This window comes from Chinchilla lanigera, unplaced genomic scaffold (assembly GCF_000276665.1).
Source record: "Chinchilla lanigera isolate Chin_1 unplaced genomic scaffold, ChiLan1.0 scaffold00073, whole genome shotgun sequence".
In the NCBI taxonomy this organism is placed as follows: domain Eukaryota; kingdom Metazoa; phylum Chordata; class Mammalia; order Rodentia; family Chinchillidae; genus Chinchilla; species Chinchilla lanigera.
This window is the reverse complement of record NW_004955474.1, coordinates 296,201-320,232: the sequence shown is the minus strand read 5'-3', so window position 1 is coordinate 320,232 and position 24,032 is coordinate 296,201. Positions and strand designations below refer to the sequence as shown.

At 43.3% G+C, this 24,032-nt stretch overlaps 2 protein-coding genes across 3 annotated transcripts; both read right to left on the bottom strand.

The window, feature by feature from the left end:
• Positions 1 to 9,934: 9,934 nt before the first annotated feature.
• LOC102003963 (platelet basic protein-like) lies at positions 9,935 to 11,730 on the bottom strand. Its single transcript, XM_005401302.2, has 3 exons — positions 11,425 to 11,730; positions 11,018 to 11,147; positions 9,935 to 10,886 (listed from the first exon to the last, which is right to left on the bottom strand). Exons 1-3 carry the CDS (start codon positions 11,543 to 11,545, stop codon positions 10,784 to 10,786), a joined length of 354 nt encoding a protein of 117 aa, XP_005401359.1. The 5' UTR covers positions 11,546 to 11,730; the 3' UTR covers positions 9,935 to 10,783.
• Positions 11,731 to 18,362: 6,632 nt separating this feature from the next.
• LOC102027175 lies at positions 18,363 to 20,706 on the bottom strand. Of its 2 annotated transcripts, none has more exons than XM_005401456.2 (4): positions 20,238 to 20,706; positions 19,992 to 20,121; positions 19,822 to 19,905; positions 18,363 to 19,460 (listed from the first exon to the last, which is right to left on the bottom strand). In XM_005401456.2, exons 1-4 carry the CDS (start codon positions 20,689 to 20,691, stop codon positions 19,439 to 19,441), a joined length of 690 nt encoding a protein of 229 aa, XP_005401513.1. In that variant the 5' UTR covers positions 20,692 to 20,706; the 3' UTR covers positions 18,363 to 19,438. The 2 variants fall into 2 exon arrangements, with proteins under 2 accessions (XP_005401513.1, XP_013358246.1); XM_013502792.1 differs by having other exon boundaries at positions 18,363 to 19,457.
• Positions 20,707 to 24,032: the final 3,326 nt, after the last annotated feature.

The following is a 24,032-nucleotide window of genomic DNA, read 5'->3' as shown; positions in this document are numbered from 1 at the left end:
AAACAGAGGCCCAAATTAGTAAAGGCACGGAGGCTGGAAATGAGGAGGTGATCACGAGAGTGAAAGGAAGTGGTTTTGTTTTCTAATGTTGAGTTTCCCCTCCAGGCAGAGAGAGCAGACCCTGAGCTCAGCCCCTGCAGGTTCCTGCTTGCTACTCAAAGCCCATTTTAATGACGCTCCATGAAAAGCCCAGGCAGTCTTCCAAGGGGCTAGCTTGGCCCTGGGTACAGATCAGCTGTGCAGTGGGGTGCACCTCGGCTTCCGTAATCACTCGGGGGATGATGGATTTGCAAGGAAATGGATTTATTGCTCATTGTTAACTTTTCTGCATTGACCAACCTCCGGTGCATTCGAAGCCGGAGGAGCTGAGCTGTCTCCATCTGAAGCACAGCAAGGTCAGGAGTGAAGCCAAAGGGTCCTGAAAGGTCGGAAGCATCCTGCGCAGTGCTATGGACCTCTGCCTCACGGGCAATGGGAGGTCCAGGTCATTAAGGGTACATGTTCCAGGCAGAGAGTGAGTGACAGCTACTCTTCCTGTAAATTTTTATTCACATGTGTATATAAGGCACAGTGTATATAAGGCACAGTGATAGGTTTAGTAGAAGTAATATTAAATAAAGTCCAATTTCTAATGTAAAAATCTTTTAACCTGTACTTTCTTTTACAATGATAGATCATATAATTTTCTGTTCCTATCTAATTACCTGAAATAATGTTTAGAATGATTTAGTTACAACTGGGAAATGTTCTATGTATTATTTTCTTCTGGCGGGGGTAGGCCACTGGTTTTTTAAAAGTGTTCTTATATATCGCTTTGCATCTCTATTTTCTTATGATTGCTTCATGAACTATCAGGAAGTGGTAATTACTAACTAAATAGCATTGTGATTACAGTGTGAAAGAAGAAATGTAGGATTGCCAAAATTATAAAAGAAAAAGAAATGAGACAATTCCTTTGGAAAATATTATGTGTAAGAAATTTGTTTTGTAGACTACAAGATCATTTTGACTTTGGTGTTACAGAAACAAAATTCAAAAGTTGAAAGATGAATGTAGAAATCACACATTAAAATAACATATATAGAAGATATAGTTTTCCAGTAGGAAAATTATGTTGTTGCGTTTTTTTTTGGTACCAAGAATCGAACTCAGGACCTTGTGCTTGCCAGGAAGGCATGTGCTGCTGAGCTATATCCCCAGCCCAAGTAGGAAAATTATGAATTATTATAAAAATTTGGTATTAAGTGTGCTGTCTATAGTATTTTGCAATGTTAATTATCCTCTAAGTTCTTGATCATAAATATCTTTCTTTTTATTTTTCTTCTAGGATCTATTCATATACTCAGGTAATATTTGAAAAATAGAATTCAGAATGACACTAATTCAAAGGGGTGGAGCTGCTATGTCTGGGCTGACCCATTGATTGATTGACATTTCTAGACAGGTAAAGGCAGTAAAGATGTACGGGATTTAATTATATAGTGGTAGAAATGGTAGAAGTGGAGAAATGCATTTTACATGTGCCTATATTATACATTGAATGTTAGTATCTACAATGAAATAGTGTTTAGCACACTCCTATCACAGCATTGGTGTGTGGAAGATGTGGATGGACAGACAAGGAACACTTAAGAGGTTCCCTAATAGGTGCAGGTGTGACCCTAACTGAAACATCTAAAAAGCCACTGATGCTGCAAAGGCTGTGTGATATATCTTTGAATAATAGGCCAAGGCCTCTGAGCCTGGCAAGGCTAGGAGCTGGGGAAAACAGTCTCTTTCTATTGGCCAGGTGCCTCGACTTCACCAATACTAATGGCATGTTTCTTCCTCGCCATGAAGTTAATATTTGACAGTATTTATTAGCACTACGTTGTCAGGCATTTATCTGCAACCAGAACTGAAGAGAAGGAATAGGCTTGGTCCTTATCCCTGACTGGAAGCAGGTAAAGAGATAAATGCATACTCACAGCCAGGTTAATAGTTGTTCTGATAATGGAGGTAAGTGTGCATTGCTTTATAACTGATTTCCTGATGGTCCCTGCAGTTACCTCCAGGATTACTGGTAAAAGAAGACTGGTCATTCTCTATTGGAAGACCTAAGTGTTCCAACTCTGGTACGTGATTGCTCCCTTTCAAGTTTATGGCCCCTCACTGTGGGTGCTGTGTCTGCCTCAGGGAAGACGTAAATATTGGCAAGGTTACCTTGGCCTTGCTTGAATCTTCTCTCCTTAGTCCCCAAGGGCACAGTGTGAAGAGGTGGGGACTTCACAAAGTGATCGGGTCATAAGGGCTTCGGTTCCAACAGGGGTTACTGCCCACTAGTAACACAAGCGTAGGCTCCTTTTCGTTCCCCTGGGAATGGGTTCCTTCAGAGGGTGAGTTGGCCTCTCTCTTACTCTCCCCACCTGCCAGTGGTGTCAGGCTGCAGCACGAAGCTCTCAGCAGATGCAGGATTTCCAACTTTCCAGACTCGTGGCCCAAGAGGGTTTCCATTCATTATAAGTTGTGCAGTCTGTGGCGCTGTGTGATAGCAGCACAGAACACACTCAAACTGTTCCATCTGAGGTTTGTCTTTTTCCTGTACCAGCAGTTAAGCCAGGCTTCCAGTCGCCAGTTGTCCTATGTACTTTGTACTCTAGAGATAGTAGTTGATAAACATTGTGGTTTTGTTCTTTGATTATTCTAGTTGCTACCATAAGTAGAAAACACTGTTGGTATCTATCATGTAAAACCTTCTTTTTAACAAGCCGTCTGCACCCAGGGTTTGTGTGTGGTTCTGTGTGGGAAATCCTGGCTTGCTGGTCTTGTTCTGAAGGAGTTGCCTGTGAACTCAAGGATTTAACCACTATGCTTTTGCAGATGACATATGCCCTAGGGGTAAATCTCCAAGGGAAGGGAAAGAAAGGAATACTGTATTCACTTGTGAGGTTCTGGTTCTGAGCAAGGAGCCATGCTGTGTCCCATTCATCATGAGTGCGATTTATAAAATATTGTGAGGTGCACAATATTTCCTGTGCTTTGCAAACCAGGAAATGTAGAAGACTATAAAGATCACACAGAGACAAAGTTGAGATTTAACCCAGGGCTGTGTCTTGGTCTATTTTATACTGCTAGAGCAGAATACAACAGTGTGGGTGATTTATAAAGAAAGGGAATTTTATCACGGCGTTGGGGAAATCCAAGGTCGAGGGGGTGCATCTGCACAAGGGGTTGAACCCAGGACCTTCACACTGAGCTACACCCTCCCTCCCGACAGCCTGCCTTGAAAACTTGGTTTTAGGGGTGGCAGCTATTTTAATTTTTGATGCTGGGAATCAAACTCAGGACCTTATGGTTGCTACCCAGGTGTTGTGACCCTGAGCTATATCCCTGGCCCATTTTTTGTTTTCTATTTTGGGACAGGGTCTTACTGAGTCTCTAAGATGCCCAGGTTGGACTTGAACTTTTGATCCTCCAGCCCTGGCCTCCCAGAGTGCTGGGACTATCGCGGTGCACTGCCACACCAGGCTGGATGAGGCCTTCTTGCTGTATCCTAACGTGGTGGAAAGAATCACATGGTGAGACAAGGGGCTGTGAGCAAGAGAAGCAAGAGAGCAGATTTGCTTCTGCAACAACCCACCCTCCCTGTAACTAAGCCACTTCAGAGGGGATAATGGAATTGATGCATCTGTAAGGGCAGGGCCACATTACCTAATCACCTCTGAAAGAACCTTCTCTCAGTACTGCCAGAATAGCACTTTCCAAGGTGTTTTCAGACAGGGCACTCACGGCCTAGCATATGAATGCCAGAGAACAGTGATGCAGGGGAAATAAATATAACTCTCGGCCTCCGAGCTGTCAGATATGGTGAGTTTATGTTCCCCCAAATCGAAGAATCGAAGGAACAGCAGAGGTTAAGAGTAGGAAATATTTATTGAGGGAGAGATAGGTCCTGAGAGGCAGTAGGAGACCTGAAAGTGGGCTGCCAATGAGCCCACTTCTCAGATGAAGTTTTATAGAGCAAAATCATGAAGTGCGTACAAAATCACAAGGTGGGTATAACATGGGTCAAAACTATGATCGAACAAAGTGATTACAGAATGTACCCACATAGGTAATATTGATCCAGTGGGGAAGCAAGTCATTCAGCAAGTGTACATGGGAAGAACAAAGGCCTTCCTTAGCAAGGGATGGATAGGGGAGTCTTGGTCACCTACTGAGGTGACTGATGTTTGTCTAGATTTTATTGGGCCAGGTGATGCCAATTACCTTATCCCCTGAGGAGGTATGTAGGCCTGTTCATTCCGTTTTTATCTTAAGGCCTGGCCTCCAACAGATGTGCCTCTGGCCACAGTTGTAATGTGTTCTCATCCTCTGTACTGACTCCCCAGAGGACCCCGCCATGTCTGATTGCCTGTAATGTGTCTGCCTAGTTAAGCTGTCTATAATAATACAAGTTTCCCATGTTTGCATTCTGTGGCCAGGGAAAACTGTTCTATTATTCTGGGTCTTGGTTTCCTATCTGTAAAACGGGGACAAAACTGCCTCCTCACTACCTAAAATGCAGTGCAGTCATTGCTTAGTGTTTTCTTCATGAGTGTATGCAACAGAGCGACCTATTGAAAATTAGCAGTCCACCTCATAACCATATCAAGCGACTAATATTTTTAAAAAGGAAAAGAAAATGTTTGCATGGTGGAACTATAGATTTTAAAATGCTTTTTCCTTTATTTTCTCTATTTTCTGTTATGTATAATGAACATGTTTTTACAGTGACAGAAGTATGGCTATAAGCAACTGAAAGCTCAAAGGTCTATGTATTATGGAAGAAGTTGTTTTGACCCAACAGACTTGGAACAGAAGAGACACAGGTTACAAAAATGCTAACAATTTCCAAGAGCAAAATCTCCTTTGGTGGCTTTGTTCCGTGGTAGGAGCCACGTCTTGCAGTAAGTGCTGCTTTGTGCAGTTTCCACCTCATCATCAGCTGGACTGTGAGAGGGAGTGTGGGGGTGTAAATCATTCAAGCTTATCACCCCATAAATGTTAGATAGCAGGGAACTGTCCATGTCCTGCCAGGAAAAGGCTTTTCCCGTGCCTTTGCTAGTAAAGGAGGCACCTTTTATGTGTCTCCAGAAGAATAGGCCCTGGTAATTCTGAAGCAAAGAGCCAGGGGGCCCCCAGATTCCAGCACTGGTTACTGCGGATGTTGCTTGGGTCTGTGACACTGCAGTCACAGGTGGTAATTATTGCATATGGGGAAGTGTGTTGTCAGACAGAGGAAGCAAAAGGGAAATGAGCAAAACCAAACCAAAACAAAGCAGCTAAAACCCCAGGGCAAGTGGAAAGCCAGAGCTGGGAGCTGGGAGGCAGGCAGATCCGTGCAGCTCCCGACAAGCAGTAGCTTTGCTCAGGCTGTGACCTCAGCTTCGTCACAGGAATAATCTCACTTGCAAAATAGGCGTGGGAATTTCAGATGACATCCTGGCACCTCCTAAGCCTCTAGAATTGTGTCTATTTTAATTAGTTCTTCACCACAAAGAACCCCTTTCCCCTAAGAGACCAAATTGTAAGATAAAGTCTTTTCTCTAGGAGTTTAATCCCATCATGATACAAGCACTAGGTGATGACTGCTTTGCTCCTGAGCCAGGGTCTTTCGTAGCTTCTCTTCCTCAACTGGATTCTGCTTCCTTGTGCATTGTGGGCAACAGTTCCCGGAAACTATGCATAAGTTACTCTATGATGGAAAAAGAAACCGCCCTGAAATCTCAGGGTGTTAAGACGGAAAGGTTATTCTGGATCACCTAGTGGGCCATGTGTGTTCTCGGGGTCCTCACAAAAGTTGCAGAAGTCGGAGGGGAGAGAGATGACAAAGGTCGAGGTTGGAGTGGCTGGGCTTGAAGACTGAGGAACAGGACACCAGCCCAGGAGTACAGGCAGCATCTGGAGGCTGGGATGGGAGAGAAAAGGGATTCTTCTCTAAGCCTTTAGCAGGGATACGGGTGAGGACACCCCGAGTTCTGCCCATCACGACCCCTTTAAGCTGTGACCTTGAGAACTGAGAGCCACACCCTAACAAACCCCTATTTCAGCCACTGCCTATGGTGATTTGCTACAGAAGCAACAGGTAACCAATGTACACACACTGCGAGCCAGTGCTTTCGTCCCAAAATCTGAATGGAAACACCACCTCGAACCTCTGCTGGCTTCCAGAGCCCAGCTCACCCACAGCTGGAGCAACTCTGTTGCTGGGGAATGCATCGGAAAGTAGGGATTTGCAAAGACGTTCCCAAGAACCCAAGGAGGCTGAGCAAATCAGCCTATGCAAGATGTGTGAGGCTGGTGTCCAAAAAAGGTGACAAACCCAGACCCAGGAGGGTGCCCAGTGGCAGATGCCCTGCAGGCAGGAAGCAGGTCCAGGAGTTGTTTCTAGGACTTCATTTTTGGTGAGATATTAACATTGTCAAAGACTCAATAAGGGGTAATACATTTCAATGCAATTCCCTTAAAAAGTACCCATATTTGAGCATTGAGTACCTGTTCTAGGCTTATTTGCTGAACGGGGATGGAGGCCAGGGCCCAGGTTACACGAGGCAAATGCTCTCAGCTGCCCGGCCCCAACACACAATGCCAGCAAACCTTCTCACAAAACAGTTTTTGCTTAAAATTATGGAGGTTTTTTTTTTTTTTTTTTTTTTTTTTTTCCTATATGCTGTGTAAGGGCTGCTTAACGCTGTGTAATGAAGAATACTTGGACTACACCACGGCTCGGCTCATTTTATTTGCTTAAGACTGAAGCTGCATGGAAAGTGCAACCCCACCTGCCGCAGGGCAGAGACCACAGCACCCAGGGGCTGGGAGAGGGTGACCGGGCAAGGACGCAGAGCGGTCTGCTCATCCGAGGCAGGTGTGGGGTGGCGGCCCCAGGAGTGGTGGAATCCACATCCCTTCTGCAGGACGTCGCATTGGCAGCGGCTCAGCCCACCAGCTAGTCCCTGTCATGAGGTGCCGGACCCTGATGCCTGCTTTGCTTGCTGCGCTCTCTTGTTCCAATCTGCAGCACCCCTGCCTTTTTGGTTAATCACAGATGACACCCACGGGCACACAAACACCCGCATGCATCACGCACATGCATCTATGCATTTAAAGTATTTGCTTCTGCTTTTTATTTTTTATTAGTCCGCATTTGCAGCACATGATGGGTACCTGCCTGGTGGGGCGCCGGTCTGGGGAGGTAACCCATCCTCGTTAGTTTTTAATCTCCGTCCTCACCGTACCCCCTGGTTTCTCTAAATGCATTTGAAATAGGAAGTGTGATGTGGGTAGAGGTCGCATCTCTACACGCAGTCAGGCCGAGAGTAGGGACAGGGCAGCTGTGATGGTGAAGACACAAGTGGAAATGAGAAGATTCAAATTTTGGCTTGTTCCGGGGTCCACTCCTCAAGGCGACAGGACCAGATCTCTGTGCCCACCCGGCCACCCGTGGTCATAATGATCTGTCCACTCCCCATGTTGCCTGCCTTGCATAATGATTTCAAGAGCGATTCTCTGGGATGTATAGTTTTGAAGATCCAACACTCATGCAACCGTGGCTGCAAACCATGGTGCGGCGCCTAAGTGTTCGGGAATAGCAGCTAGAGGTCCCTCTGGGTTGCCAGCAGAGGGAGAGAATCTGAGGAGGTGTGGGTGACTCCAGACAGGCAACATGCTGGATTTATGCAGCCTCACCTCCAGACTTCAGTGCCTGGAGAGCAAGGGGACCCAGGCAATCCTGAGTGACCATCAAGACAGCTGCTTCTGCATTCAAACAGGACCATTCAGACAGTGCAGACAGATGCCTGCGCCTCAGGAGGGACAGCGTGCAAACCTTGGCCCTGCCAACTTTCAAGAGAAACCACGAGAAAGAAGACTGAGACACCCAAAGCTTTTTTGTTTCTGTTTTTTACATTTGTTTGTCCAGTCTTTATTTTTTTATTAGTACATGTTTGTAGTCCATGATGATCACTTTCTTCCTGCAGAGTGGTTACCCGGACAAAACACATCTCTGTTGGTTTTTCATCCTCTTCTCCTCCCCTTTCTCCCCGTTCCCTCCATCTCTGGCTCCTCTTCCCATTTGCAAAAGATCTCTGTCCCTATTTCCTATTACTTATTATGACTTTTGCTGCTATAAACCTGGGTATGTGTGTATCACTGTAATATGATGTCCTTAACTCCTTCAGGAAGATACTTAGAAAGGGAATAGCTGGACCAAATGGAATTTCCAGTTTGTTTTTGGAGGAATCTCCATACTGATTTTCATAGTGGTTATACTAGTTTATATGTCCACCAACAACTTAGAAGGGTTCTTTTCCCCTGCACCGTCACCAGCATTTGTTATTACTTGACTTCTTGATGAGGGCCATTCTTTCTGGGGTGAGATAGAATCCCAGGGTTGTTTCAATGCCTAAGTTATTTTTAATTATTCAAGACAAACTAATGAAAATAACTACAGTCTCCACTTCCTGCTGTGTTGCATGTTTATGTACAGATTGTTTGCTATCCATTACTGAAATGCATTTATTTTGTAGACAAAGGATTTTAAGGCATTGGGCCAATTATGGTGTGACATGGTAAATGGAGTCTTTAATAAGATAGTTTGTGGACTGCATGCTGACTGTGTCAATGTCTCCAGAGTCCTGGTGAGTTTGGAGAAGGTGAACTTTCTTCTTGTCCTGTGACCAGTACAGTCTATTTACTGTGCTGTGTATGTATGTTTGTATGAAGTGCTATTTTATGTGCTAATAACATTAGGTAATGTAATTTCATTAGCTATGGAAGAATCAAAGAAAGGGATGTGTAGTGATTAACAACACAATTTCAAATCCCTGGATCACCTGGGATCTGATCTTGGGGCAATTTTCTTGCTCATCCTTGTCCTCCTCTCCTTCTCTTCCCATCCTTTCTTTTCTCCCTTCTGACCTCTGTCTTCTTCCCTTCCTTCTTTCCTTTCTCTCTTTTTTTTGAGGTGGTAGAGATCAAACCCAGGGCCTCACATGTTAGGCAAACTCTTTACCAGGTTCTGCACTCCTACCCCAGGGCAAATTTCTTAATTTCTTGAACTTTGGATTTTCCTCTGTGATACTGGGGATGCTGACAGTGGTAATAATACACAGTTACTGACGTTTACATACAGGGTTATTTTGTGATGTGTACTATTCAAACACTTTGAGCTTGCTAATTCTTTTAATCTTCACATCAACTCCATAAAATGAACAATGGACGATTCCCCAGTTTAGAGATGAAGAAATGAAACTGCAAAGAGATGATGCAAGCTGACCAAAGTTAAACAGTGACCAAGTGAGCTAGGGTCCCTACTTATTCTGGCTCCAGGTTTTTACCCAGATTATAGCTCCCTTATAAGAACTGTTTAATGCACACATGTAAAACACTTAACTTTCCATGGCATTTTAGAAGTGATTCATAATTTTTGTCTAGTATACTACATTAAAAATGGCACACAGTATGAACTTAGTGACTTTTATTGGCAATATTGTGAAATACCAGAGTGTAAAAACAAAAACAGAACAAGAAAAGATAGTTAAAACTTTCCCCAAAGTCTGTTTCAGTTGGTAATGTAATAATAGCAAAATTTGATGTTAATATCTTTGTAAGAATAGTGAAAGTATTAAGTCTATGGGCTCAAAAATGAATGAAGGTTTAGTAGAGTAAAAAGCAATTAGTAGTCTTACAATGTTTCCCTATTATACTTATGTGCAAGTTCAATTCTAATACTGAAATTATAATAGTGCAGATATTAATTAACTAAAAATATATACAAACATGCAAGATTAAAGCATTTAGCATCAAATAAAATCAGTCATGCCTGGCAAGGTGGTGCACACTAATAATTCCAGAACTTGGGAGGCTGAGGCAAGAGGATCGCTGTGAGTTCAAGGCCAGCCTGGGCTACAAAGTGAGTTCAAGTTCAGCCTGAGCTGCATAGCAAAACCTTAAAAAAGACTAAAAAAAAATCATTCTTTTTTCTTTGTTGTCACTGTAGAAAGTGCTGGGGTTTCTTTGTAGCATATATTAATGCTTTTTCATCACATACTTTTTGCTCTACTAGTATAAAATATATTCTCTCTAAGTCACCACCTTACAGGATTTACATCCTACAACTATTAGTTTTAGGGTCTGAAGCCTAACATAAACATTAGAAAAGCTTTTCAGAGGAAAGTTTGAAATCAGATAGTTTAAAGCTAAAACACTGAAAACTCTACACCTATGTATGAAAAAATTATTGAGAAGCATTCTCTGCTTGGCTCGTTGGGGTCCTTAATGTTACTGGCCATTGGGGTGTTGTTATGAGCACATCTAGCCTAACATCTGAGAAAGAAAAATTAACACAAATGGCCTCAAAAATAAATATTCAGACAAAGAAGTGCAGTGGAGCATGGTGGTGCCCACTTGTAATCCCGGTACTCAGGAAGCTGATTGCTACAAGCTCAATGCCAACCCGAACTACATAGTGAGACTCTGTCTCACAAAAGAAAAAAATGAAATGCACAGCACAGCACAGTGTTTAAGCGAGAATTAGAAAGTAAACCATAACTTATGTGTTATTACTGGGCTTGCGTATTCCCCTCTTTTTTCATCTCTTAACATATCTTCTCAGAATACAATGTGATTTTTGAAACAAAGTAGAGTGTATCCCAGTTTTCATACAGTAAGAACAAGTGGCCTGGGTAAAGAACTGTAGAAAGCTAAGGCTTCAAAATCCTGCCCTTTCAGGCAGGTAGAAAAATTTTGGCAGGAAGTAAGCAGCTTAAGCGGCTAACCCCCGACCTTCCAATATTTTCTGTACCAATTTCTTGACTCCTGGAGCATCTGGATCCAGGCAGAATTTCTTCCCCTCTTTCAATGTGGCTCTGCAAGAGAGGACAGAAACATCTGTGAGCATCCTACCCTGGGGAGTGGAACAGATCCAGGAGGCCAAAGAAGACGGTGCAGAGGGACAGAGGTGGAGGGCTTCCCAAGTAATACAGAAGTGGGGACTTACATCACTTGGACCTTGGGACAGTGGGCTCCTGCCTTGATCACCTCCAAGCTGGAGATCTTGCTGGGGTGCATCCCGGAGACTGTCCTCACACACAGGCAGCGCAGTTCAGCAAACATATCTATACTTTCAGCTATGGTAGAATGTGTGACCGTGTTAGTGGTTATGTTTATTTTCCTCTGTTCTAAAAATTTGTAAATGGAAGGTCATTGCACCACCCCCATGAGGCCATTGCTAATATGATCAGTAAACCTTTAGCATCACGTGATTGCCCAGATTGCCCAGCACACACGTGACCACCACTTAGAGTTAGAAGGGTAACAGCATTCTCCAACCCCAGAAGCCCACCCACCCAGCACAGCTGTAGGGAAGCAAAGCCTCTAGCCTTGTTTTCCCTAAATTTCTCTTACGTTGTCCATTGGAAGAGGGAACCAGCAGGGTCAGGAGCAGTGACAGCAGCAGCAATCCCCCTAGGACACGATGTAGGCCGACACTGAGGCAGGAGGAGGTGGCCTGGAGTCTGAGACTCATGGTGGGGAAGACTGAGCTGGAGCAGTTTCTGAGCCAGGACAGCTCCAAGCACAAGGTGGACAGTGCCTAGAGGTCTGTAGCAAGCAGCTTTATATACTTTTCGGATGGTTTCCATCCCACTGTGCTGCGGCCAGTGAAGCCGGAAGAGGGTAGCAGGGGAAGCAAGGGGATGTGGCGATATATCCATACAAGCATGGTCAAGTTGTGCCCAACCCAGATAAATGCCATGCAAGTCAGAATTCCTGCTAAATTAGTTACATTTTATGCATCATTTCCCATTCCTAATCTCCCTTTCTCAATACCATCTCCCTTACCCATGGGTAAGCACCCTCCCTAGGGAAGTTAGACTGAAAAGTTACATGTATTTTCTTTGTGCGGCCAGGTAACAATACGACATGCCTTTTCTACAATGCATTCCTAGGCTTAGTAGAAATTTATGAACACCTGAAGACACAAGCATGTGGCCCTTGAGAAACAGTTTCCTTTCCTTTCCAAATGGCAGAAAAAGCAGACATTCCTGCTCCGATTGTGATGAACGTCAGGGTCTGTTGGGTGAATATTGGGCATATGAGCCACTTACCATCAAACACTCACTTTAGTTATTAGCTTATGGCATCTGTCTTCCAAATGATTTGTCTTTTGTAATGTCACCCGGAAAGCAGAAGCAAACTCATCCCCCTTTGTATTATAAAATATTTGTTTCTACCATCTCATTGTACCCCCAAAAGCAAGACCTAATGTTTTTCTTTTGTTTTTAACCTAACAAAGATAGATGTTGTGATCTGTTGTACAAGATTCATATACAACAGGTACATGTGGAATCAAATGTGAACACTCCTTTCAAAATTACATCATCTTACTGTCCTTCAAATGTACCCACCAGCAACAATTAGTATTTGTCTTCCATTCTGTCTTCATTTATATACACTCTGTATATGTACACAGAGAGACACGCATACTATACAGAGATATACTTGTGTATGCATGGAGATAGATGTAAGTTTTTTATATAAATGAAATCATTCTATATAGCTCACCACTGTCTTTCAAAAATATGTATGAATTATACAGATTTTAACATTATTAATAATATCTTTCTTTGTTATCCACTATAACTGTCCAAAATAAGTTTTTGGTGATATTTTTGGCTCCATTGCACATTTTTTCTCTATGCTGAACACTATTCAAACCTCTTTCTTAGTTACGACATTTTGTAAGTTAGTTGTATAGAATCTATCCTGAGAGAAAATTATTTGAGTCACTTGGCACCAGGAAAGAGGTAGGTGTGTAGCACAATTGTATTAAGTCAGTCTTAGTCAAAAAACTGTCTTGTCACAAAAACACACCATCAGCAAGTCCCATGAGGAAGTAGTAACAAATTTCTTGTTATTAAAATTTCACAAGCCTATTAGTCAGCAGTTGAGAAAAAAAGAACTCTATGCCACTATGTATGTATTCGAGAAATATTGATTAGGCATCTGTTGTGGCTACACATTATAAAATTCTCATATGACTTATTCAACTACTTTGTTAAAAGCAAGACCTGAAGTAGTTGCCCAAAACAAGGGAGTATGAATAACACTTTAGACAGCTACTACTATAATTACTGAGACTGCTGCTATTAATTGCTTTCTCTCTTCTGCATATTTTCCTTCTATCTCTGTGATTAGAATCACAATACAGGTAGTGATAAACTACAAAAACGGGCAAAAGAATTTAAAATCAGTTATTCTATTAAAAGCAGGTAGTTTATACAAAATTATGACTTAAATTAGTGCCAGGAGTAGAAGCAAGTGTCAGGGTTCTGGAGTTTTAAAATAACTTGGCAGCCTTTTAGTGAATCTTCATTGTCATCCTGCTGTTGGCATTTAAAAAAAATTTTGCGGTAAGTTATTTTCTTATAAATAGCAGAGTCATTGAGGAAACAAGCAAGTTTGGTAAGACCTAAATTAGAACATATATGTCAGTAATTTTAAATTAAATATTTAGAGTCATTGGAGGACCATAAAAATTAAGATGTGCATTAACTTTACATTCCACAGCATAACTTGAAGTGGCGCCCCTCAAACCCTTCTTCTAAGTATAAAAGAAATAAGTTCTTCTGTGCGAATCAGCCATAAGAACAGTTGACACAGAATTCCTAGGGTTAATAACATTTTGGCTTAGTTACAGTTCCTTAGTTAAAGTTCCTTAGGCAAGAAATTAAAACAGTGGGCACCAAAAGATTCTCCCTCAGCGTGGAAACCATCTGTTTTCTGTATAACTGAGGTGACAACAGTTGTCCAGACTCTGACCTGAGGTTTTGCTGCGCTGTGTAGGGGTTGGGGGAAGACAGCCTGTTGGGTGCTGTAACATAGGAGTCCTGGGAGTTTGCAGGCCTCAGAATTTGTATTTGCTGAATATCAAGAGCATGACTACCTAGTCACTCATTTGAGGAAATTCTAACACAGTGCTGTTTGTGAACTTGTGAACCCCTTAAGTTGCTGCCCTCTTTTACTGTGTAACAAGTCAACCTCAAACTGGGTGGCTTAAAACAATAGCTAATTATTTCTGATGATCTGGTCTTTCTCTGCCCCGTGCTCACTTCTCCCAGCTCGAGTTAGCCTAAAGGACTCCAGGTCTCCTTCACGGAGGGACGCCTCCTGCTGGCTGCAAGGTGGCCCTGAGGTCCCTCCACATTCTCCTCCTCCTCTAAGTGGTGTCGCTTCTCAGTGATAAATGGAAATGTGAAGATGAGGAGGAGAGGAGAGAGAGAGAAAGAAAAGATGCAGTTCTTTTCTTCCTTCCTCCCTCCTTCCCTCTGTTCAGTCTTCCTGCCGTCTTATCTTTTCTGTTCCCTCTCCTCCCATCCTCTCTACTGTCAAGATAACCTTTGTCTTGTGGGACAGCTGAGGATATTTGCCATGAAAAGATCTTCACTCAGGAAGAAAACCCCTTATCATCATAATCTCCACATCAGAAGGGTCCTGTACAGGGCCTTGTATGAAATTATCAGTAAATGTTGATAAGCTGATATTTGATTGATATTTGATTTATGAATATAGATAGGAAAGATGGTGGGTCACACATCTTGATAAAAAAATAGGAAATATATAGGCATATACACAGATTCCACCAAAAATGTGTTTATCAGGAAAAGAAAAACTTACATAAATATTTTAATACTAAATTTATTGGGATCATGAGATTAGTACAAGTTACCCATGGCCTCTACCATTGCAAGAGGTGCTCAAAGTGCTGGTCATTAGCTTCCAGACATTTATTAGTAGGGCAAACTGCTGAAATGTGTATACATTTTTGGGCAGACTCTGTAGTTTCCAGAAGCCTCTTAAATAAGAGTCAGAAATAAATTTTCAGAAGCACTACCAGTCATTCAGACATAGATAGAGAAAATATGAACAGATTTTTAAAAACTAAGGTTGTTGAAAGTATCCAGGTCTCAGTTTTCTCACTGCACTGTGAGGGAGATTTGAATTGAGAGACTTAGGGAAGGACATACCCTTGGGAAAGTAGATATGGAACATCTGCTTTGTTCCAGGACAGCCCTTAGTGCCCTGTGATGGGTATTAGTCTACTAGGTTTACATGAAAGAACTGAGGAAGGATGTTAAGGAAATTATCAAGGTCTCATAGCTAGAAATACTTAGAACTGGATATGAAAAGCAACAGGTCTGATTCTGTACTGTACTCCAAAGTGCAAGAGGTCTTTCCAGGAAGGTCTCTTCCTGGAAATCAAACATTTTTCTCTTTGTCCAGCAGTGGAGGTAGATCAGAAACAGACACCATAAATTTACATAGCAATGCAAACACATCCATTAAAGGTGTTTTCCAAGGGCAAGAGTGGTGGTGGACTTTCTCTATATTTAATTAATTGGGCTCCAAAGTCTGCAGAAACAAAATTTTAGATCTAAACTATAGTTCTTCCCATGTTATCTCTTTCTACATGTTGGAAGTATGAATAATCTGTCTTGGGAATGTAATATTAATTCTGTGAACTCAGGTTCTCAGGCAGAATTAGAATCACAGGACACTCTCCTCTTCCTCTGTTTAGTCATGGCGGTAATGAGAACTCTGGGGTGTCTGAGCTGTCTGAGAAGTTTCTCACTTTGTGGCAACCAGGAAGGACTTTTGCAGTTACGTAGAGGAGAGTTACCTGCAGCAGTTCTTTTCCTTATTCAATAATTGAAACTACAACAGAAAAACAAAGCCACTGGTCATATTTTGCCATAGATCTTGTCATACCTCCAGGAATTAGATGATTAGTGAGTGTGTCACACCCAAAAGCAAGCACAAAAGGCTGGTGGAATGAATGAAGGCCATTATACACTGGAAATTGTCTAATTATACTAATGCTGTAAAGTGGATCTTAGCCTACCACTTGTTGAGTTCTAAGTAATTTCATGTATGAGAGGGAGTTTCAGGTGGATAAGAGAGTGAAATAATACAGATTAGCCTGAGAAAACTATTAGACATGTGTCTAGAATATCCATTAGGTAAGTGAATGTCCCCAGAACCATCCAACGTTGCATTTGTTAGTGGGAAGGCCAACTAGTGATAGTAGAAGCGATGACCAGTAGTTGCCACTGAGGTCCACAGATGAGTTGCACTTTGGAAATACACTGTCATGTATTTTTTCTTTATAGAATGGTGAATTGTAAGCTGGGCATGGCCATGAGAATTGCAAGGATTACAGAGAAGGCCTGATTCTATGGGCTATGAACAAACTAGACCTCTAGGTCTTGCTTTTAAAAACACAAAGCTCGCGAGCAATGATAAAAGCAAGAAGGAACTATTGCGTATCTATTCACAAGATTTTTACTTTGTTATCTAAATGGCTTCTAATATTCTTTCCCTTATTAATATGATCAGGAACCAGTCAGTAAGTATTTTGGAGCTGATAGAACACGTCAGTGATCATTTAAAACAGTGAAATTTACTGTGCAACATTTATGGTAATTTTGTTTGCTTTTTAGTGATTTCCATGGTTCAAAAAGAGTACTTTTTGAGAGAGCAAGGAGAGATCACACAGGCTTCATGTTTTTTAAACATTTAGAGATAGTTTGAACTTTTCTGTAGTGCTGAAAAACTTGTCAGTAAACTCTTATCCTTGACACTATTCTAGTTTTTACCATGTATTTGTATCTCCTTGTCTCTTTCTGTTGTATAGACACATATCAACATATACTGATAGAAAATATATCAACTTGATTAATATGTTAGGTATGAGGGAGATCATAAGATACAGAAAATCCTAGATTATACATAGGTATGCTAATAATACATTAGCAGGCTAGTATATGCAAATACGTACACTAGTTAGATTGGTCTTCTTCCTTTCTTTTTCTAAGAATGGGCTATTTCTTGAAATGTTATCTGAATACAAGAAAGACTTGAGGCTTGTTTTTCCCAGGTCACTCATAAATTTAAATGCCTCCTGTTTTAGCAGCCCAGGTGTACACGATAAGTATTGTCTCTGCCTGCATGAGGATTACAGGGAAATTGGAATAAATAGACACTAAACAAATGAACATTGTTGATGGACTATAAACTCTGCAGTCACCTTGGCAAGAAAACATGTGATTAAAGGGTAAAATGTGAGCTGGAAGGGAGAAGAGGTCAGCTCCAGGATGGGAGAGGGAGGGCGGGACTCAGCCTGGTGACAGTGGGGGTAGGTGTTACTGATGAGGGGATCAGATGCCCCAAAGTCTTCACTGGATTACGTGCTCGCAAGGGGGAAGGAGGCAGGGCACTGGTTTCAGGAAGCTGTCTCACAGACTGGGTCAGAATAATTTATGAGCTCTCACAGTCATTCTGTGCCACACATTGGAGATACAGAGTTGGAAATAGGGTTGATGTTCTGGGACAGTTCTTACCAGACGGGAGTGGAGAAGCCTAGAACTTAACGACAGCAATGAGCTCTGGTTTATAATCTGACTATGTGGAAGATGCCGTGGTAACATCAAAATGGAAAGCAGGTTCTCTGTTGCAAGCATTAAAGCAACTCCAGGAAGAGAAGTCCTGAGGCAAGTTCTAAAGGATGAGTCATTTCTTCCTATACACAGAAATGGGGCCAGTTCCTTCCAGGTAGAGCAATGGCAAATGCAGAAGCACGGGCCCAGGAAAGGTTGTACCTGGCTGGGAAGAAATGCCTGGCTACAGGAGTGTGAGACAGAGACGCTGTCAAGGTGATCAGCCATGAGCTGAGGCGGTGCCTCCCTCTCCATGCTTATGAAATGGGATGTGTGATACGCAGTTTGCACTTCTTAAACAAAGACTAGAGATGATCAGCTTGGAAAAGAGGGGAGGTTTATTTTGGCTGAGAAACTTGGTCAATCTATGATCAGTGGGCCTTGCTGGTTCAGGCACAATACATGCATATTCAGGAGCACAGGGTGGAGGAGATCAAGGGTAAGGAAGAGGGGGGAAGGCCAGGGCCTGTGTTGTCCAGGTCTCCTTCCAGGGCTGACTCTGATGGCCTATGCAACCTCTCCCCAGCCCTCCATCTGCCAGTGGACCAGGCTGGGGACTCAGCCTTTGACACCAACACCGGGGCCTCTAGGGGCCACTCCATACCCCATCACAGGTGGAACTCGTGAGGGTTGGAGACAGAGGAGCCTTCTTTGTGTTTCCTGAAGACCCCAGACAGCCGAGGAGGGAACTGGAAGGGGAGGGGTGTGGAGCAAGGTTGGGGGGTCAGTAGGGTGGGCAAGCGGGCTCCTCTATGAGCAGAGAGAAGAGTGAAGGGTTTCAAGTGATGTAGAATTAATCATGAGTGAAATCCATGCTTATAGTAGAAGAAAGACGAAACAACACGCATGAAGTTTAGAAATCTTTTATTTTTTTTTTCCAAAAACACAAATAAGTAGTATAAGCCAATCCAACACATGTTTTTAAAAGTTTCATTTTAACATTGTGGATGTGATACATATACGCTTTCACCTATAACAAAAAATAGTCCAAACTTTTAAACTGTAGACATGTAAAAGTCTTAGCAATGTTCTGTACTTCTGAAAGATTAAATGATGAAGTTATAAAGTAATCTATCAGATGTATTTTCAAAACTTTCAGAGTACCAATCATTGTTAAATTTGTTATTTAAAAAACACATACATTTCTATAGGCACTAGATATTAGGAATATACCTGTTTCATAATCTTCTTCATCTATTCAAAACATATATTTAGTGATCTAAATTATAATATACCTAATAAAATAGTTAATAAATAGCATATAAAATCAAAATTTAATGAGCATCATGACATTATGCCATACTAAGAAGACATCAAATGTCTAAAGTTACTGGAAGAGAATATATTATTCCTTATAGAACTTCAATATTTAGAAAGTCTAAATAAGGAAATATATTCTACATAAGTTCCTGTATGACATACCCAACTTTCTAATATGTGTAAGATTACTTAAAGAACAGACCAGGTCAAGAGTAAGGAATTCTGTAACACATTAGCCCAGAAACAACACTACAATATTTTCTGCTTCATTAGCAGAGTGAGAATAAGGTGTCTCTCCCTCAACAGCATTCTAACAAAACATAACTCGTCTATTAAACCGGTAGCCCTTCACTGACACTACAAGGAATATGTCCTAGAAATATTAACACGCAATGATTCTTCACTCATAATACAAATAACTACTGAGTAACAGCAAACAGCGGGAAATATTACACTAAATACTTATTAAATTAAGCAGAAATTCAGCAGCAAACATTTCCCTGTCCTCTTCCGAGCAGGGAAGCTACACCAAAAAATACTGGGAAAAAAAAAAAAAATCAGCCTTTCTTTTTTGTCTTTCTCGGATTCAGAGGCCCAAAGAAATAGAGCCCCTGCTGTCTCTGGAAGACTGGACAACTTTTCCAATGCACGGTGCTTCCTCTTGATCAGTTTTGCTTGTTTCCACTGCTGAGAAAAGAATTATGTCAGTTTAAGCAAATTTCCATTCCCTGGTTGACTCCAGCCCCATTTTCAAAATATAGTGCTGAAGAAGTTTGGTACAAGCAAAAATAAAAAAGTAAAAGCAAAGCTCAGACAAAAATGCATCTGTGATTGTAGCACGCTCCAGCGCTGCTGAGCCGGCTACAGAGTAACACCGGTAAGGGGGGCTGCCCAGGGCGCTCCGCATCCGCTACCCCTTCTCCTTGGCAACCTCTGGATCCTTAACCTGCTTTGGAGCGTGGTACCCAAACCCCACAGTAAGGGCTTTGCGCAGTCTGTTTCCCGAGGAAGAGATGAAAAAACCCACCAAGACCACAGGGCTAAGTACCTGTCCAGCATTTTCTGGATAACTTTCTTGAACAGCGGGGCTTCTGGGTCCAGACAGATTTGTTTCCCGTTCTTCAAGGAGGCTCTGCGGAGCAAAAGGGTGCAAGGTGAGCCGGGCTCCAGGGCAGACGGGCTGGAAGGGTCGCTCCCTCCCTCTCCCGGACCACTTACACCACTTCCACCCTGGGACAGTGCGGGCCTGAGGCGGTCACTTGCAGGCTGGCGATCATTTTGGGGTGGACACCTTGCGTGATGGTCAGACAGACGCAGCGGAGCTCTCTCATCGCCGCGACAGGACCAGCTGCGGGAGAGACGCCGAGGTTACAGGAGGGTCTGGGGACAGGGGGTAGAGGATGGGGAGCCCCCTCTCCTTGGGGCGCAGGGTCCCCGTCATTCTCTGCGTCCCCGCGCCCTCACCGTGCACTTGGGGCTCCGGCAGCAGCAGCAGCAGCGCGAGCAGCGCGCACAGCAGACCCGGGGTGCGGGAGGCGCGGCAGGGCACGGGGTGCATCTTGGACCTGGAGCTGGGCGAGACGGAGGCGGCGCGGGTGGAGGCTCCGAGCGCTGTGCGTCTCCGGTCCTCCGCGCTCTTTTTATCTGCACTCGCACGGGTCCCGGAAACTGCAGTTTGGAGCGCGGAGAATTCTCTAGATTTGGGGGTGAGGGGCTGAGGGTCGGCGGAGGCGGGGAGGAGCGCGAGTGGCCCCGCCCCGCTCTTGGTGCCCGGACGGTCTGAGCCCAGGGCACCTCGCCCTGGGCGGCCCCGCGAGGACAGAGTTGGGGAGGGCCCCTGCCAACATCTAGGGAGCAACCCTGTGACCGAAGTGCTTGGGTTGGAGCACGCCTGGAGGCCTTTGGTTCTTGTGATCATTATGCTTATTCAAGAAGTGTAATCTGTGCTCTCAACAGTGCGTAAAACCCAGACCCTTCTCTAAGGCTTCCCGATTGCTCAAAGAGTCTGGGTGCCGGCCAGCTTCCCAAGCCGAGCAAACAGCATGAAAAGAGCTTTTCCTCCCACTCAAGTCAGCTGCAGGAACGGGCTTCGAAATCAAATCTGCTCACTGAAAATCCTACTCTTAAAGTTTAGCAAAAACTGTGTGTGTTTCCAAGTGGTTTAAAGAAAGAAACAACAACAACAAGAAATCACCCAACAAATGACCCGGAAGGTGATACTTTGCTGGTGGCAGTGAGGTACCTCACACTGCACTGCTGAGGGAGAAGTTCTGGTCTCCCTAGGCCGGCAGGCTAGGCGAATGCAGAGGAAAGAGGCAGTGGAGACGCCTGCCAGGCCAGGTTCAAGGGAAGTTTGAGCTGCGGGCTCCAATGAACTTGGCAGCAAGATAGCACCTGCTCTGGCTTCCCCCAGCAACCTCACGGGGTGGGGTGGGGGTGGGCGGCTCCTCTCATCATTTCTGCAGCCTTCCAGCTTGGTGGTTTACTGGTGACCAATGCTATTATTCCCAGGATCTGTTCTGGAGCCCAGAGCTGCCTCTCCAATTGAAGAGTGGTGTGGCGCCCAGATCCTCTCCCTCTCTTTCCTTCTCCGCTGGGGGTACTCGGGTCACTGACTTCCAGTGACCACTGTTCACGCCCTGACAGTCATTGCTGTGACACACATTTTTTTTCTTGGACCCTAACTCGATCCTCTTGGAATTGTTCTGAAGACCTTGGCCTCAAAGTCACAATGGCAATCACAAGTGACTCACTGAATCAAACACTTTTCCTGGTCCCCTGTGAGCCTTGGGATTTTTTTTTTTTAGTTCCTCTGCTCATCTTTCTTGGAATAGCATCACCTCCATCGCTGAGCAAGAATGGAGTGTCACAGACCTCAAGACCTTTCGCTCTGGAAGGAAACTGAGTCTGCCGAGGAAGGCTGGGAGGTTTGTGGGAAGCTGCATGGGAAGCTGTGGGTCCAGCGCTGCTTCCCGATACCATCAGCAACGCCCCTGACTCAGAGAATGTAATCCTTCATCCTGCCGGGTGTGGCAAACGTCACAAAGCGGCCTGCAGTTTCATTATATTGACTTTGTGGAGATTAGAATGTGCTTAAAGACAAAAGATAAGCCTCTCTGAACTGGCTAAGACAAAGCTTCGAAAATGTGACCGAAGATCTTGAGCAATTAAATTCAGCTTAACCACAGGGAAGAAGCCACATTATAATAAAACTCTGTGGGAAGCAGTTTAATGGCATGGAGTGGGGAGAGACTTCCAAGTGAGCTGTTTTAAGTATAAGTGAATGTGTGAATTAACTTGGGACACCAAGGGGTAAGATCAGATAAGTCGCAAGAGGAGCCTGCTGCTTCTACCTGACAGTCTCGTACACGCCTCAGCTGATTTGTAGTCTGATTCAGGGGATCATGAAGCACTTGAAGAATCTAAGGGGAAAAACTGTTTCTCCACTTGGCTGCGGATAGTAGAAAAATCCCCACTCAGGGTGGCACCACCTCGTCAGGAAGGAGCATGAAACTCAACTGAAGTTCTCACTGAAAGGGTCCTGCTCCCTGTTGCGGCTGGCGGTCTGAGCCTTGTTGGTGTTGACCTTCCCCCACAACAGCAGGATCCCTGAGGTTGAGACTGACAGTAGCAGCACCAGTGGACACAGAGCTTTAAAAGCAATCACCGCATTATTGCAGTTTGCAGAAAGACATTTGTCTTCTTGCGCTGCAAGCAGCTGACAGAGAGCAGCTCCATGTTGCTTTTTCTCACTGGAATAAAACAACCCACCAAAGGGCATTTTCATCTGGAGAGCCCAAGAGGGTTACTGCCTTTCAGAAGCAATCCAGTTTTAGCCATAATAATACAGACTGATGTACTGTGAAGTCCTCTTCCCCTGTTATCTACTGAGAGCGAGGCCAGAGAGAAAGACTTAGGAAGCAGTGAATCCAGGGTTGGGAGAACATGCCATGAGCCACTCTTAATGGTTTCCACGTTCTTTCCTGCCATCAGCAAACACCGCAGGGCCTCTCCACAACCTGTTAACTATTTTGTTGTGGTACCCAACACCATGACTTAAACTATTGAAATCTGCAGTCAGTCTCTCCACTGCTGTCTTTGGGGCCACAATTTATCAAAGGTGCTAGAGACATTCTGGGGTTAACCAACTTGGAACCTTTTACCTTCTGTACTTCACTTCCTTCAAGACAAGTAGAAGTCCTGTCTGCTCTAAGAAGGCTTTTCCTGATAAAGCCATTTGAAATGTTTTCCTTTCACCCTTGGTCTTTAAACATCTCATGTGTTTACCATACCTCCCCGCTGAGGCCAACCTTAGTTATTCCTTCATTTTGCTTTCACTTCCCTTGAGTTAACTGGAAAGTTTTCTGAGCATTGTTGTCTTATATTTCTTGGATAACTTCTAGTAAGTTCTAGGTTCAGTAATAAGCAGTCCAAGGGCCTCTGATGAGATATAGTTTCATGATAATTGCTTTTTATTTTATAGAGTTCGTTACCCCAAGAGTATATCTTAAAGATAAGGAGGAAAGGAAAAGACCATTAACTATCCTCACCCCTGTACATTTTGGAGCTCCATTATTTTGACTTGGCTTTCTCCTCCATTGGAAAATATGTCTTGGTTATTCTTAGAGAAAATTCAAGCAATATTTTTAATCACTGGAGTCAGATCTAGCCAAAAGAATGTTCAGAACCCAGCAATATATTGGATATTAAAGGAAAGAAGATTACACAACTGAAATATTGACCAAGTTGCATATTTTGTGTGACTTGAAGATTTTTGGAAATAAATGAGTAGAGGAAAATGTGATTAAACTACATTGAATGTTAACAATAAGGCAATGTCATTTTAAAGTCTCCTAACAAACTGGAGAGGCTTGTACTTGTGAGATTTAGGGTATAGCATAGGCCTTTTCAAATACATTTCTCATTTTCTATTTTCCTTTGCATTGACTACTCTTTTCACATTTCCTAAGAAATGCAGTACAACTGCACTAATTAAGAATGTTGACCAACATAGGGTTAAACATATCAAGGATATCAAAGTACGGAAGAAAATAAAAGTTTAGGTGGAGGAAAGACATTTGTTTATACACAAAAGAAAAGGAAAAACCGGTAACTCTTGGGGTAACTTTGCCAAATCAATGCAAATCACCTTCTTTCACACAGGGGCTGGCTTTCCAGTGAGAGGCAGCTGCATTCAAGGAATCTGTTTGTTCCAGAGTTTTCTAGACCTTTACTGTTTGATATGGAGAATATTCTCCT